We start from the raw sequence: 16,988 nt of genomic DNA on the forward strand, positions 1-16,988 counted from the left end.
TCTCTCTCTCTATATATATATATATATATATATATATATATATATATATATATATATGAAGATAAAAAGGCCCATAAAACACAATTTGAACGTGTTTTATGGGCCTTTTTTTATCTTCATATTATACTGTTGTATTACGGTAAAAAACATTCATATATGTATATAAATGTGTGTGTATTATACATATATGCAGTATGTACATATATATAATGAGAGAGAGAGAGAGAGAGAGAGAGAGAGAGAGAGAGAGAGAGAGAGAATGTTTACGTGCGTTCGAGGTAGAACCAAGGACAAAGACACTGGGAGACAGAGAGAGAGAGAGAGAGAGAGAGAGAGAGAGAGAGACTGCACACCCCATACCGTAATGAGCAAAAATGGCATTGAACACCTATTCGCAAAAATAAAATAAGAGTACTTAAACAAATCGAAAAGTGAATAATGTTTCCCGTCCGAGAAGGCTTTCGAATCCGTACTCGATGAGGGAATTCAGTCGCCGGCGCTGCTGTCTGTCTCAACAATTAATAACTGGTGTCAACCACATGAGCACCAGCCAAAACCGAAGTAATTCATATGAATTACGGGACTATCTGTATATCTCAACACGCAATGTGTATCTCTATGTTTCTACATTTCTTAACTCCACGTTCATTGTTGCCATCATCCAGCACGTGGCCGGAGTATTTCACCGCCCCGAATGTATAAGCGATGGAAGAAGTATCTTAGTACTACGTTTGGTATGGTACGTGGCGTCCCCATTATCTATGAATGCAAAATAGAAGTACCTTAGGCCTAGCTTTGGCACGTACGTACCATCCTCCTGAAGTATGCATGGAAACCAGAAGTACCTCAGGCCTAGTTTTGACACGGTACGTAGCGTCCCCATTATGCATGCATGGAAAACAGAAGTACCCTAGTCTAAGCTTTGGCACGGTACGTAGCGTTCTTAAGGGGCTTACCCTCTAGACTCATGCATAAATTACTGACAATTTTAGAAAGTATATAAAAACACTTGCGTCTAGATCAAGAGTCAACCAATTTCGTTATCAGACCCTGCAATAAAATTCTAACGCAGAGAACGAGTCATATACATCATCCAGATAAATTGGGCAAAGCAAGCATCCGGCGTCTGCGCATTTGGGCATGCGCAGTCTTCATTTATTGCCCGGGTTCAACAGCCTCCTCTCTACGAGAGTACCCCTTGACAAGGGTGTTTAAATGCACAAAACACCCACAGGCAGTAATGAATGCATATGAAGCCAAGCATGCATGCTTGCCTGAGCAAAGGCAAGGCGTCGGAACTTGCATTAACAGAGAATCAAAATATTCTTAATATTTTCTCCCGCACAGAAATTTATTTTTAAGCTTTGATTCCTTCTTATTTTCTCTAATAAAAATCATTGGAATTAAAATGAATTAATAATGTTCCCGCACGTAAAAAAAAAAAAAAAAAAACTCCTCGCCCAATTGCAAGCGGTTTCACGTCGCTAAAAGCTATCAAGACTGCAACAGGTAACAATAGCTACGATGTATCACACCTGCAATTTGTGGTCATGAAATTAAGTGTTGCCTCTGGGTGTTCGTTTGTTTTTTCCTGATTTCTTTCCTTTTTATTTTTCCTCCGTGATTTCTACAAAGTATTTGCATTCGGTTTCTAGGAAGCCAACCTCGGAAATAAAGATTCGGGAGGAAGAATAATCTATTTTTTACAATTTTCAACAGAGTTGAATCTGGACAAAAGGGAATGACATCACTCGATGAATAATGAAAAATGGTGAACACAACTTGGACGCCTGACGAATACCTGATCAGCGAACGCAAAAACAAACAATTTCTAACCGAACAAGGCTTAATAATACCGAAATTCTCTCTCTCTTCTTTTGGACGTGGACGAAATGTCCAGTCATCAAAAACAATGCATTGAATTACAGGCAACGCCGGTGAAAATTGCTGAAAGACAGAAAAGGAAAATTTGGCAACCGAACATGGCGGACACACCCACAGGGGAACGAACCGACGCACGCACGGATTCGCTGCCTCCGAGCTCCCATCCAGAATGACCTTTATTGCCCGATTGTACAGAAACCATTGCTCAAATCCTTCCAAATTTGCTTCGTTCGTTTTCCAAATTTCGCTGGATGTTACTGCATTAACAGTTGATTATCGCTTGCGCTATTATTTCGATATTGGTGTATTACCACATCTAGTATAGGTCTAAGTTTAACTCCACCTGTTATATAGTAGCACTCATTATTGAAAGTGCGTGAATATGACAAATCTCTTTAAAACATTATTGTTCAGTAACTGCAAGCGACTAGGAAGCAACCCCTCGATCCTTCTTTGGGCTAAATTTGGATTTCATATTACAGCCCGCACCCACCTTATGCAAATAAATGCAATAAAAAAATATAAACAAGTTCGTTTTCACTAACGAACAATATAATTTCCACATCAGTAAGCCTTTGGAGACAGGCGTGACGAACTGAGCGAATATATAAATCAGAAAAAGCTCATGATCAAGCTGTTGAGGTTTGACATAGCCTATGCAAAAGAGCGCATGAATTCACAGATGGAGAACTAGGCTTATGACGAACTTTTTCAACTTTGAGAAAATTTAGTTTTCTTTTAAACACTTTTTTTTATATTAAATATATACTTTTTTCTTAGTTATCAAAATGTGCTTACGTGTATAAGTCCGGACTAAGCTTGTACTAACCATTCAACCGATTTTCGTACAAGAGGAACAGTATAAGCACTTTTGAGGGAAAACCTGATATTTTGTGAACACCCTCGATTCTTTGGTGTAATTTGTGATTGTTAAACTTCAATAAGTTATGTTTAAAATCCAACAAAAAAATGATTTATCAGTAATCACTATGGGCAACTTAGTCCTATAATGTGACGGGTTTCACATCACCCAGACACAACCGCCAAGTTGCTGAACAGTATAATAATTCTCTTTATATCAAAGCCATTTAGCCTAAAAGATCATGAGTCAATCAATCTCCAGTTTGAATAGAGTAAAATGGTCATATGATAAATAGGATACCAACGAATAAAACAAAGCTTTAAATTATTACATTTGTACCTTTTTTTATTTTCTATATAGAAAAATATCACAAAGTAACATTATTATCACATGTGGCTATTACAAGCCTAGACTAGGTTTCGTGTGTTCCCGTATTCCATCTTACATCACCACATAACCTTATGGTTTGTATATTTTTTTTAAAAGAGAGTACCAAATACCACCACAGCACTAAAGTTTTTTTTATATCAACACCTTCTCCTAAATGTGCATACAAAACCATGAAAAAACCATATACAGTATATATAATAAATAGGTAGCGAGCTTTGGGGATCTTTCAAGGTTACAATATTATAGTATAAAGTTGTGATCCATAATTTTTCTCTTTTTTTTTGTAACTTTTTCTTCTTCTTCTTTTACAATGCTTCTCTTAGACTCTTAAGATCTAATTCATAAATACTTAAATATCTTTGTACGCGTTTTATATTGTAGGAGTCGACATTGCTGGAAGCCCACTTGATGAAAATTAAAAAAAAAAAAAAATTAAAAAATTATCTACCTATATCATGACATTCAACCAAACCTCAAAAGATATAAGGTAAGTAAGGTAGGTAGGCAAGTGGCATTCATGAATGGAAACCAAAATTAACACTGGTTGGTCTGTGGGAACACCTAGAGATTAAAAAAAAAAAAAAAAAAAGTTAATAAAAAAAAAAGATTCAAATAACAAGTCCGTGAGCTACAAACAGTGTAACATTTGTAGAACCGAAAACCGTATCGTCTGAATATATATATAAAAAAAAGACACAAGCAGTGAAAGCATGATAATTCATCTACCAGCAAACACTGCTTTTTGTTTTTTAACATTCACAGGAAATTATAAAGTTAACACCTTGGGTAAGTCGAAACTTAAAAAAAAAAATGACAAAATAGCTGAAAACATTAACCCTTACACATATACAATTCTTTGAACTTGTAAAACTGTTGGGCTTCAATTATTTTGAACACTTAATAATATTCTCTAGCCATCTTCCACTTTTGAGAACTTCGTTACGTACGAATCTTAGCTTCGTACACCATTGAAAAAAAAACCTTAATGAAAAAAAGCGTTTTGTTAACTATTCTCTCTCTCTCTCTCTTGTTAGAGAACTTAATATTAGCAACCACACACATTGAAACATGTAATTTCAAATCTTTCTTTAGATTAGTACAGAGATCGATGTAGCTTCCTTTCAGGTCAAGTAAAACCCTACTTCTAATCACTCGGAGGAGCAAAGAAAAATAAAACATTCATACAATGACGGACAATTGGGGGCCACAATCCGTTAGGATGTCACCCCCCCGGCCATATTCTGCAAAATGAATCAGGCAGGGGCGCACACATGACAAACTTAAAAGATGCAAGACTATCATGAGTCCACCAAATAATATCTCCAGTATGCCTTACAAAATGAGTAATGATTATAACAAAATAACCGATGTCTTAACCACGTATATAAACTAGTAGGCCGGCTAAACAGGCCTGAAATATAAAATAAATGAGAAACTGTATGACAGATGATGATATTCGGACGTATAACTACTACAAAAATTAAAACAACTACAAATGACTTGAAACACATATAAGATGACAGATGGCTCTATTTTTTTATATAGCTACGATCACTTCAAGAACAACGTCATAACATACTGCATTATATACTTGTACATTACCCAACAGGGACAAAAACCTGTGTGCAATACTTTTTGAGACTTGAAGAAGCCGACTGTGCAAAACAGAAGCTAAGGGAGGGAGAGGAAGTATCATTTTTCTCAGCACGACAAATATGTCCACATACGGTTCTCTTACATCTTCTTAAACTGGAGGGAGAGGTGTTTGTTGATAAGCAGCAGTCGGTAACCATTCCGAATCTTGTTCTCTCGCGCCGCAGCTCGTGTTTACAATGGTTTTCTTTCTCTCTCCATTGGCAGGAGTCTTACTCCTCAAAGCTGTATAGCCTCCTTTTGGTGAGATCATATTGGGATGAGACGACCATGCGCCTTTTCCCCAGCGACCTGTAGTAGAAAAAAAAGAATACAATTTAGAGTAACAGACAAAAAAACACTACAGAAATGGACTGTGATAATCATCTACGATCCCAACCAAATCACAAAACGATGGCGTAACGCTGCACAAACTGACAACACTCACCTAAATATTCTGGCCATTTTCGTGTACCAGGAGGCTGGATCAGGTCTAAGCGTTAAACCCAAGATGTGGGTGGTTGGGGTGGTGGCGTCGGCTTTGACTTGCGCTAACTGCTGCTGGCCGTTTTCGCCATCGTCCCAAATCACCGTAAGAACGCACCCTCTGTTGAGCAACAAAATAACACATTAAGACACAAAGGCTACAACTGAGCAATAACTCAGACGGGGGCTGCTCACACTGAATTCATAAAATCAGAATATTCTTTAACTTTTGAGCAAAAATGGACAAATGCAAGAATATTCAATAAACACAATGAGAATTTAGTATAATGTCATTTGAAACAGCACTCACCTCAATCCACAAGGTTCGTCCTTTGCAAAAAAGAGGACATGATCAGCTACTTGGTCCAGTAGATGCGGTGGGAGCAGAATATTGTTTTGAGTATTCGTTCTAACTTCCTCCTCTACTCTTCTTCTGAGGAAAGCTCGAGTGAGGACTTCAGTTGGGTCTTCCAAAGACGTTTCAGTTAAGTCTGTAGATAGAGAGAGAAAAATCTATAAAATTCCACCTTCAATATATAACCACTTTTGAAAAATACCAAATTTAATTCGACTTCTGCTTACATTTTTGCCCCAAGACCCACCAAAGTCTTGAAGCATATCCTACGCCCTAGGGAAAATAGACCCAACGATTAAGCAACATCACTGACTACTCCCCTTTAACAAACTATAAAGATACAGAGTTGACTAATCAACCCGAGTGAAAACTCATCGTCCCATCTCACCCTTACGATACACCAAGCAACCATGTTTTAACCTTTTCTTCTTTTTTTTTTTTTTTTATCTCCGACAAGCTGCTTAACCCCCATTTTTCTTCCCTCCCCATTCCCCGAGGCCCACTTCCCACATACATGGGTGAATGAGGGAGGGTAGGTTGGGGGATGGGAGGGAGAGAGAGAGAGAGGGGGGGGGAGGAATGGGACGCAAACCACAGGGACGACCGCCTAGCAACAGCATACTTTCTACCGATTCCTTCCCCCTCCCCACTAGCTCCCCTCTTCCCCCCCCCCCCTCCCCTTACAGAATAAAAGCTCTTGACGGGAAAACTTCGATCTCTGACATAACTGAGCTCGATGTTTATCCGTGCTTAGCATAGCTTGAGAATATTACTTCGCCCCATGATTCAAATAATTACATTAAATATTGTCGGCGAACTTGATCATACTTGAAAGTTTCAGAAGGGGCTTTCCAAGTTTAAATTGGAATGAACTTAAGCCTTATTTAGCACTATTTACAATATCTACTTGGACATTATTTGATTTTACTTGGCTAACACTTACGGAAACATTATAAAAAAAGAACTGGCCTACGAACAAACGGAAACAGTATAAAAAAAAAAAAAAACTGGCCTACGAACAAATATAAAATGCAAACCGAACGCTGGTTGGAACAAGCCACGGCATATGCACGGACAACGATCTTAGTAAAATGCTATATATATATATATATTTTTTTTTTCTTAAACCTAAGGAGCACCTCGCTTAGGCCTATTTAAAAGTAGCTCAGCAAAAAAAAAAAAAAAAAACTATCCTAAAAAACTTCTTTGCCACAACGATTAGTTAAGCTACAAGTTCCTAAATCGAAGTTCTAAATTTTCCCATTTTTAACATCAAAAACAACACTTTAAAAATATATATGTACTTTACGTCCAGTTAAGAGAATTTTTAAAATTTTAAATTAGCCTATATACTCTGGCATCACATTCACTAAGCTACAGCACTAACAGAAACTACATTTAATTTACCAACATCAGCTTATGGTACAAAATTTTAAGTATCAAAATATATATAAAAAAAAGGGAATAATTTTTGACAGCTCGCAAAACTACTCACGGACTAAAATCTTCTCAATCTCTTACCTTCTTCAGTAGGAAGGGGTCCCAGGAGATCACTCAAAGTTGAGGATGGTGAGGGGGTGAGCACCTTTAGATGAGCCATGGTTTACCGAATATTCACTTCTTCACTAAGAGACGTTCTTCTTGTACGAGCTCAGTTCCTGTCAGTGGCAGCGGTCTCTGTCAGTACCGGGGTAGCTTTGGCTTAACGTCTTCGCTCTTCGGCTTGTGAGCGTTGACTGAGCTTCCCGTTGATCAACACGAGCTATTTCATGCAACTGGACGTTGCCGCTTTCCACGAGAATTTTACCAGAGGTTTTCACTCACCTACGGTATCCTTGGTCACCGGTATGGCCACTCCGCTAAAAGTATAAATACAACGCTATGCCGTTTTACAATCATAATGATTAATTAAACCGACGGTAACTGATACGCGCTTTTCCGACAAACTGAAATGCTTTATTTACTGCTGTCACGCCTATTTGGCAACAAAGAGTTGGCGATACAAAATTGAACGTAACGTTGGATGCCGCAAAATATCGTCATGAGCCGTGAGCGCATGCGCGACCCTCAAGGGCTGGAGTTGGCATCGTAATATGTTAAGCGTTTGCTTTATGCTTTTTATGCACGAAAGTAATCTATTTCTTAACAATCTATTGAACTAATAATTGTAAATAAATGAAAATACAATCTCCTGATATATAAGCATCCACATTCTCAACGATCTTCGTGGCAAAATTAATCGATCAAAATTTCCTAACAGGCAACATCCTCCCCGGTGTCTTTGTTCACCTCGCTCGGGTGGATGTTAAGAGCCGATATTGAGTCATGCCGGTATAAGATATAAAATACAGTATTATTTAAAAAAAGGTGAAAATTCGTGTATACATCATTGCTTTTTACATTGGACAAGCGATCTTACCGTAAAAAGTGTCGTCGAAGTTAAAAAATAGCAGCGAGATCCCCTCTCGCGAATAAACATTTTTCTCCTACAAAGCGGAAACAAACAAACAAAGAGCCTGAGATGGAGAAAGGTTACCGGAGACTTCATTTAAAAGGAGTTTCGTATCGAACAAAAAATTATTTATTTTCTCTCCGAAGAAAGCTTTGGCCGGTTAAAATAAATTATTAGACGATTATATAAAAATAATATGGTTTTGTGTTTTAAGAGGATAAACAAGAACAGGAAGTGTCATGAATTATATTATTATATATATTTACTATCGTCTTCTCACTTTGTATTACACTAATCATGAGAATGAAAATAAAAATAAGATACATATTGATTTCTAAAGTTATGAAATTCTTTGACTAAAATGAAATATAAAATCTGCAGTCATTTCGTTGTCCTAAAAATCTATACCGAGATCTTTCGAGAACCTACTGCTCACCTCACTAGAGACTCACAAAAAATTTTGGATGTTATTCTTAATAATTCAGGAAATAATACGAGACCAGTTCGGATTACTATACGCATTGTTCTGCAAATGACTTTGGGAAAAAAAAAACTGAGATTACATACATTTCTTTTACAACTGAGTTCGATCACGACAGTCCATAGGTCTATAGAGAGATATAAAGTGATGTAAAATTCAAGCTACATAGATAATTATTGAATATTTAAATTAGATTTGGGAGCTTTCAAATAGAAAAATAATCACGAAATTCAAACGACTTCACGCATTTTGCGTACGTGATAGATTAATGCGATATCTATGTCTACCCAGGGTGAGAAGAGACACACATACATACACACGCACACAGACAAACAACCAAATCTAAAACTCGCCAGTAGTGACTTGGATAACAATGAAGTATTATGCTCTTATCATTTTGGTTTTCTTCCACAAACTTCCTAATAAAAACCCACCAAATGGTAATAATCTTCAGGTAACGTAACGATTTGTGTTTCTCAAAGTGTCAGACATGACTCACTTCGATATGGTGAATCGCACGTACCGACTGGAGGAGGAGGAGGAGGAGGAGGAGGAGGAGAGGGAGAGAGAGAGAGAGAGAGAGAGAGAGAGAGAGAGAGAGAGAGAGTCTTTTTCTTATACTTATTTCTAACATTTTACCAAAAATTCTGTCTACATAACACAAATAAATTTACAAATGAATATTAGTTGAACTTTCACAAAAAATCAACCGTTTGGCCTAAACACACCAAATTTAAATCGTACAAAACCAGTCATGAACAAGTGTCATGCGCTCTTCCGTATTCCCAGCTTATGAATACCATTTATTATCACTGTTAATAACCTCATTAACCTCATGATCCACGTCAAAAGAAGTTAATTACACTACGTTGCCAAGTGAGCTTTCACAGAATGCCGTGGCCTCTTAAAATGAACCAGTTCCCCAAAAACCGCAAAAATGATTCGCCCAAATAAGTAAAACGCAATTGAAAGGAGGAAATGGTGAATATGCAGGTTTAAGGTACAGTCTCGTCCGCTTGAATGTAGGAAGGAAATAAAGAAGCAACGACTGTTTTTTTAGGTTAAATCTGACAATAACTGAGATTTAGGCATTAGGTCAATTCGGATGATGTATAATTCGTAGTGCACAGTTACTCTCTCTCTTACATTTGACTCTCTATAGAACATACATACATATACATATATATTTTTTATATTGTTTTTCGGCTGCCTCCTCTTTTCGTCATAAATTCCTCTCTCTCTCTTCTCTTCTCTCTCTCTCTCTCTCTCTCTCTCTCTCTCTCTCTCTCTCTCTCTCTCTCTCTATATATATATATATATATATATATATCTCTTCTCTTCAATTTGATTCGTCTTTTCAGCTACCTCTTCTTCGTCATAAACTCCTCTCTCTCTCTCTCTCTCTCTCTCTCTCTCTCTCTCTCTCTCTCTCTATATATATATATATATATATATATATATATATATATATATATATATTTCCTTCAATTTTATTCGTCTTTTCAGCTGCTCTCTCTCTCTCTCTCTCTCTCTCTCTCTCTCTCTCTCTCTCTCCCTCTCTCCCCGTGGTTTTGAATGAGTGGATGCTGCGCAGAACAAAATAAAAAAAAGCGAAAAAATATTTATGATAGTTGATATTTTTATGGTGAGAAAACTTACTGTTCTGGCACTCCGTGTGACCAAAGTGAAAGGGCAGGATGTCCATGACTAGGAAGGACAAAGAATTATTGTTATTGTTTTTGGCGTGACTCACTTACGCCAAGGATTGCTGTGTGTGTGGATAAAATCGAATAAGTCTTGAGGAAAATCTGCGATGATAAAAATGTAATTGGTCCAAGAATGAAAGCGAAAGGACGTTCCCAAAACACACAAATCACTGACGGTTGAGCTTTGAGAGTTGGAAAGGGTGGATGTGCTAGGTGACTTGAATGTGAAGGTAGGTAGGTAGGTGACAGAGGAAGAGATGGCCAAGTTGGTGGGTTTGGAGTGCATATAAAGAATAACTGAGAAGTCTTCTTTAAAATTAACTCTGAAAAGGCTTGACAGAGGGGAATAGGTCTACTGTATAAGGTTCCAAAAGACAATTTTCACAATTAAACATCTCAAAGAGAAATTGGTGAGGGAAATGCTATTGAGACTAACAGTATATATATATATATATATATATATATATATATATATATATATATATATATATATAATGTATAAATATATTTGCCATATTTGCATTCCCCTGGAAGTGGTGGCTCCATAAAGCACTAACATATCTGATTCTCAATAAGTCTGTTAGGGTACTATTAGCTCCACCTTCCTCTTCACCAAAACTGCGACCACCACAGCCAACTAAGTCCCTGGTACCTACTCACTGCCTGCGTTCACAAGGACAAAATGTGGTCTCTGGCTGATGTAGCGAGGTTTCTAACCACTTCTAAACACGGACATAAATCATCAGAGTGAAGTTCTTTGAGCCACTTTTTCTCTGCAGCCGCCGTCAATATAGAAAATATGCGCATGGCTAATCATTCACGGTATACAATAACACCTTGTTAGGGTAATTGAATACATTTCGCAATTACATGAAGCAAGAGAGCATGTTATTACGTTCATTCTTATTGTGTGAGGTGTGTGTGTGTGTGTCTGAGAGAGAGAGAGAGAGAGAGAGAGAGAGAGAGAGAGAGAGAGAGAGAGAGAGAGAGAGAAGAACACATTAATTTTGGCCATTCTGTCTTTGTCTGCAGAAAGAATATGAGATATAATCTAACAAAAATGAACAAGCTTTCGACCATATTATTTAAACACAAACAAAAAATATGTGTAGTCGTGTATTTAGAAAAATGTAAAACACACTTTAAGTTTTACAATCAAAAGTAAAATGCCATCCTTACTTCGATAAATCTCTGGTTATGCTAGTGACGGAATGATCAAGATTCATTTTTCATTAAATCATTTTTTCCTATAATAATTTTAAACGGAAATGACTCAAATATCCCGGGGAACGTTTCCCTCTCCGGAACGTTCTATGGAGAGAGAGAGAGAGAGAGAGAGAGAGAGAGAGAGAGAGAGAGAGAGCGTCCTCCGATCAGTCAGTAGACGGCTGCCGGCGAGCCAATCGGCAGCCAGCATGCCGCTCCTGGTAGGGGGGGTTACAGAAGGGGGGGGGGCGGCAGAGAAAAGGCGGTAAATATGAACGGAAAGAGACGTATTATGGAAACTCTATTTTTTTCAAACTTTATTTATTTACTTCTTAAATAGGAATCTTTTGTCATTCATTATCTGGTAACACGTTTATTTTGGTCGTATAATAAATGGACGTATTATTCATAAAAAACTGGTTTTCTCTGACAGTTGAAGCGCTAAAACTGGATGATTAAATCATCGTTACCGCCTGCCTCTCTCTCTCTCTCTCTCTCTCTCTCTCTCTCTCTCCTGTCAAGAGGAATGAAAATCTTTCCCTTATATATATATATATATATATATATATATATATATATATATATATATATATATATATATATATATATATATATATATATATATATTAATTACATTGTTTATTTATTATATATATAATATATATAATTTATATATATATATATATATTACATTTGTTTATTTATTACAATAAAGCGAATATACCACCTTCATGCAAACTTGAGGTATATAAAAGAAAATAAAACACTTCAATCAATACTCTCTCTCTCTCTCTCTCTCTCTCTCTCTCTCTCTCTCTTGGATGTTACATGTGTCACAAGGCGATACTAAAATGAAATGTAATATTTTTCTTATTATGTAAAAGAAATGTAATACTTTTCTAATAAAAGAAAAAAAAATCTGAGAAGCTGGTAAAAAATTTCAAGATGAGAGAGAGAGAGAGAGAGAGAGAGAGAGAGAGAGAGAGAGAGAGAGAGAGCTCTCCAGTTCCCATTCTCTCTCTCTCGTTCCCATTCTCTTCCCAATCCTCTCCCAACGGAACGTTCTCGATAGTGAGAAAGATTCCTACAACAGCGGATCACAGCCAGGCACCCGGCGGCGCAGGCTGAAGGCAGCAAAATTAACAGCCACAGCAAAATTAACAGCCCCAGCAAATTTAACAGCCACAAAGTACCTTCGAAACCTGCTTGATAATATTAGAAAAAGACTTTGTCTCTTTATCTTATCAATGACCTTTAAAAGACGTGGCCTACATATATCACTTTTAACAGTCATTAAAAATCTCGTATTCTGTTTTTTTTTATTCGTCTTGTGAGGGAGTTTTCCCTCATGGTTAACAGAAGCACAGAATGAAACTTCATACATAAATACCTGTCTATGCTATCTACTTGTCTATCTACTTACGTGACTGCCTATCTGCATTCCTATCTACCTACCTATCTGTCTATCTATACGCACACACGTGTATAATATACATACATACAAATCTATATATATATATATATATATATATATATATATATATATATATATATATATATATATATATATCCTATATGCACACACGTGTATTATATATATATATATATATATATATATATATATATATATATATACATATACATATAATACATATATATAATGTGTGTATACATATATATTAGCCTTGAGTTTTGCAAATCTAATAATATTTGAAAAAAATTAGACCCCAGATCAAGATAATGTGCTCCATTTAATTCTTGTGCTTTTGTCGTCATATGGTGAAAAATTCTAACTTGCAAAAAAAAGGAAACACTTTCAAACATGTTCAGCCCAAACGGATATGCTTACAACAGCTTCGGAAAACAGTAAAATTAGTAAAGGATACTGGAAAAATATATATTGAAAATTAAATAAAAAAAAAAGGGGAATTTAAGTAAAAATTGACGTTCGTCAACCTGGAATTCTTCAAACAAAAGTACTGTAATATTATATACTATATTAGAGAGAGAGAGAGAGAGAGAGAGAGAGAGAGAGAGAGAGAGAGAGAGAGAGAGAGAGAGAGAGAGAGAATATTTGAAATCGGGCCACGTGTTACTTGCGTCATCGTAACGTGTTGAAACGATCATACACTAGTCATACCGGACGGGACTTGAGAGAGAGAGAGAGAGAGAGAGAGAGAGAGAGAGAAATGACAGGATGTTTCTAGAACATTCCAGATTCTTAACGCAATTTTATTTAGGCAAATTTGAGGACAATTTGCTTAATAGGATTTATAGTAAGTCTTCATATTAATATTAAAAAAAAAAAATATTATAAAGTCATAAAATACAGGGAACTTAATCAGGGTACTTCTACATTCTCGTAACTGGAGAATATTAGACTTCAGATAAAGCAAATGACAATTTATAGCATACTTTAGTCAATTTCATTCGAAATGATACTGTCATAGCTAAATATTCAGTATAAAAGGATGTGTGTGTATAAATAAATAAATAAATAAATAAATATATATATATATATATATATATATATATATATATATATATATATATATATATATATATATATATATATATATATATATGTTAATGTACTAAGGATGTATATATATATATATATATATATATATATATATATATATATATATATATATATATATATATATATATATAATTTTATACACATACATTTCATATATATATGTATATATAATTATACACATACATTATATATACATATACACACACATCCTTCATACTGAATATTTAGGTATGACAGTATCATTTCGAATAAAATCGACTAAAGTATCCTACTAAATGTCATTCGTTCTTATCTGAAGTCTTATATTCTGCTATTACGAGAATGTAGAATCGCCCTGATTAACTTCCCTGTATTTTCGGATTTTATAATAGCAATTTTTTTTATTAATATTAGTATGACGACTTACTGATATCCAATCAAGCCATCTGTCCGCAAATTAGGCTAAATAAAATTGCGTTAAGGTTCTGGAGTATCCTAGAAACATCCTGTCATTTTCTGTCTGTCTGTCTGTCTGTCTCTCTCTCTCTCTCTCTCTCTCTCTCTCTCTCTCTCTCTCTCTCTCTCTCCTAAGTCCCGTCCGGTATGAACTGGGTATGATCGTTTCAACAAGTTACGGTGACGCAAGAAATTGTTCTACTATAAAGGTTCGAGAATTTTTCCACGTGTGGGAGTGAGCTGTTGTTACTAAGCCGAGGTTCATACGTTTTGAGTATTTATGACACTCCTCTAGGAATGTTAATCATTTGGGCTGTAGTTTGCTCGAGATGTAAAGCGTCTGAAATTGCACATTACGTATTTGTGAATCTATCTACCCCGCGTGTAGCAGCAACATGTTGGCGAATCACATCATGCAGAAAACATGTTCGACTAGCATTCAGAGGTAATCCTAAATGTAATATATAAATTACACAGGATTTTTATATCATATCAAATTAGTAAGATAAAGAGAACGAGCTTTTTTTTTCCTTTCCCTTGAATACCAGTATAGAGCTAAAATTCAGTCTTTCAATTATCTTGAATTCTTAGGACAGGACTGTACTGCACTTTTCTTACGTAAACATAATGTAAGTATGCATAATTTCGTTAAATTATACTGGACGTTTTCAAGTACATAGTGTGGCACGAACATTATATATATATATATATATATATATATATATATATATATATATATATATATATATATATATATATATATATATATATATATATATATATATATATATTTATTTATTTATATATATATATTATATATATATGTTATGTATAACAATACATATATAAATATTTACATATATATACAATAAATATATACATATATGTATGTATATATATAATATATATGTATACATATAATATATATATACATATATATATACACACACACATACATTGCATTAAACTAAGGAACAACAGAAAAGACCTCTCAAGTACAAGTTTCAAACCAGGAGGAGACAGCCAAAAAAAAAAAAAAAAAGAGAATAAATAAGCTTATCAGTGAGCGTGGGATAAGAAAAACAGTCATACGTTTTTATTTGCCAAAACGTTTCGGCATTCCCACACAAGCTGCAACGGCAAGCGATCTGCTTTGGAGAATATCAATTGTTGCACTATTCAATAAGAATAAGATGATTTTCTCTAAGATGGTATCAGGTATATAATACTGCAAGTACACTAATATATTTACACACATTTTAACATATATATAATATATATACACACACACATACATATAACAGTTGCATAGAATTACGGTACGAGTTTTAGACTCCCGAGTCCCATACGAGAAAGAGACCTGTCCACCGTCAGCCGGTAGCATGAAAAAAGAGGTTTATCAGCGAAACCTGGGATAAGAAAAGCACGCGTACGTTTCTCTGTACCAAAACGTTTTGCTATATTTCTACATCCTGCATGCAAGCGCATGTGATCCGCTTTGGAGATTATCAACTGTTGCACCATTGAATGTTATCAAAAATTTAAGATAATTCTCTCTCTCTCTCTCTCTGTCAAGCTAGTGATTAGCACATAATGGTGTATGTATATATATATATATATATATATATATATATATATATATATATATATATATATATATATATATATATATATATATATATATATATATCACACATACATACATATATATATATGTATATTATATATATGTATATTTTATATATATATATATATATATATATATATATATATATATATATATATATATATAATTCAAATGCACGTCTTATAGGTATGTATATGATATATATATATATATATATATATATATATATATATATATATATATTCAAATGCACATTCTGGTTAAACTAACGTTAAAAAAAAAAATATTCAAATGCACGTCTTCTTCACTCTCTTTCCAAACAAGAGTATCAGCTTCACTCTCTTTCCAAACAAGAGTATCAGCTGAATATTTCTAAGACAAAATCAATAGCAAACTCTTAGTAACCTAAAGTAGTAAATGCGACCATCAATAAACAGATTAGATATACTTGGCAGTTCTGGCCATAGATATAAAAAACACAGAACTCTTAAAAAATAGTCTTAAGAATAACTGTATTTTTTTTTATTTTTTTACCAGTAGATGAAGCCTAATCATATGAAACAAGCCCACGGGGCCAATGACTTCAAATTCAAGCTTCCAAAGAATATGTTGATTTCAACCTCCCACCCCAGACCCCACACCGCGGCAGTAACTGATCATGATAGAGAGATAGTGATTTTTCATCGGCCGGGGGGAGACGTGAATTGATGAGACACAGATTATTGAAAAACTGCAATTTAATTTTTAATGTTTTTTTAAATTTTTCTTTGGTTTTTTATTTTCTTTAGGTTGAGATAATATTAATTTTGTGGTACTTAACATAATGTTTAACCTACCAGTACATTCAAAGCCATATCTTAGAACATATTTGTGTTAGAAAATCGCGCATGACATAAGAAGTAACTGAACATATTAATACTACTGGTAAAC

General features: G+C 34.9%; 1 protein-coding gene across 1 annotated transcript; it reads right to left on the bottom strand.

Moving 5' to 3' along the window:
• Window positions 1-3,064: 3,064 nt before the first annotated feature.
• On the bottom strand, window positions 3,065-7,468 carry LOC136853671 (protein scylla-like). The gene is made up of 4 exons (XM_067129604.1): window positions 7,131-7,468; window positions 5,565-5,745; window positions 5,217-5,375; window positions 3,065-5,080 (listed from the first exon to the last, which is right to left on the bottom strand). The coding sequence occupies exons 1-4, from the start codon at window positions 7,207-7,209 to the stop codon at window positions 5,002-5,004; spliced, it is 498 nt and encodes a 165-aa protein (XP_066985705.1). The 5' UTR covers window positions 7,210-7,468; the 3' UTR covers window positions 3,065-5,001.
• Window positions 7,469-16,988: the final 9,520 nt, after the last annotated feature.

Source organism: Macrobrachium rosenbergii, chromosome 27 (genome assembly GCF_040412425.1).
Source record: "Macrobrachium rosenbergii isolate ZJJX-2024 chromosome 27, ASM4041242v1, whole genome shotgun sequence".
NCBI lineage: Eukaryota > Metazoa > Arthropoda > Malacostraca > Decapoda > Palaemonidae > Macrobrachium > Macrobrachium rosenbergii.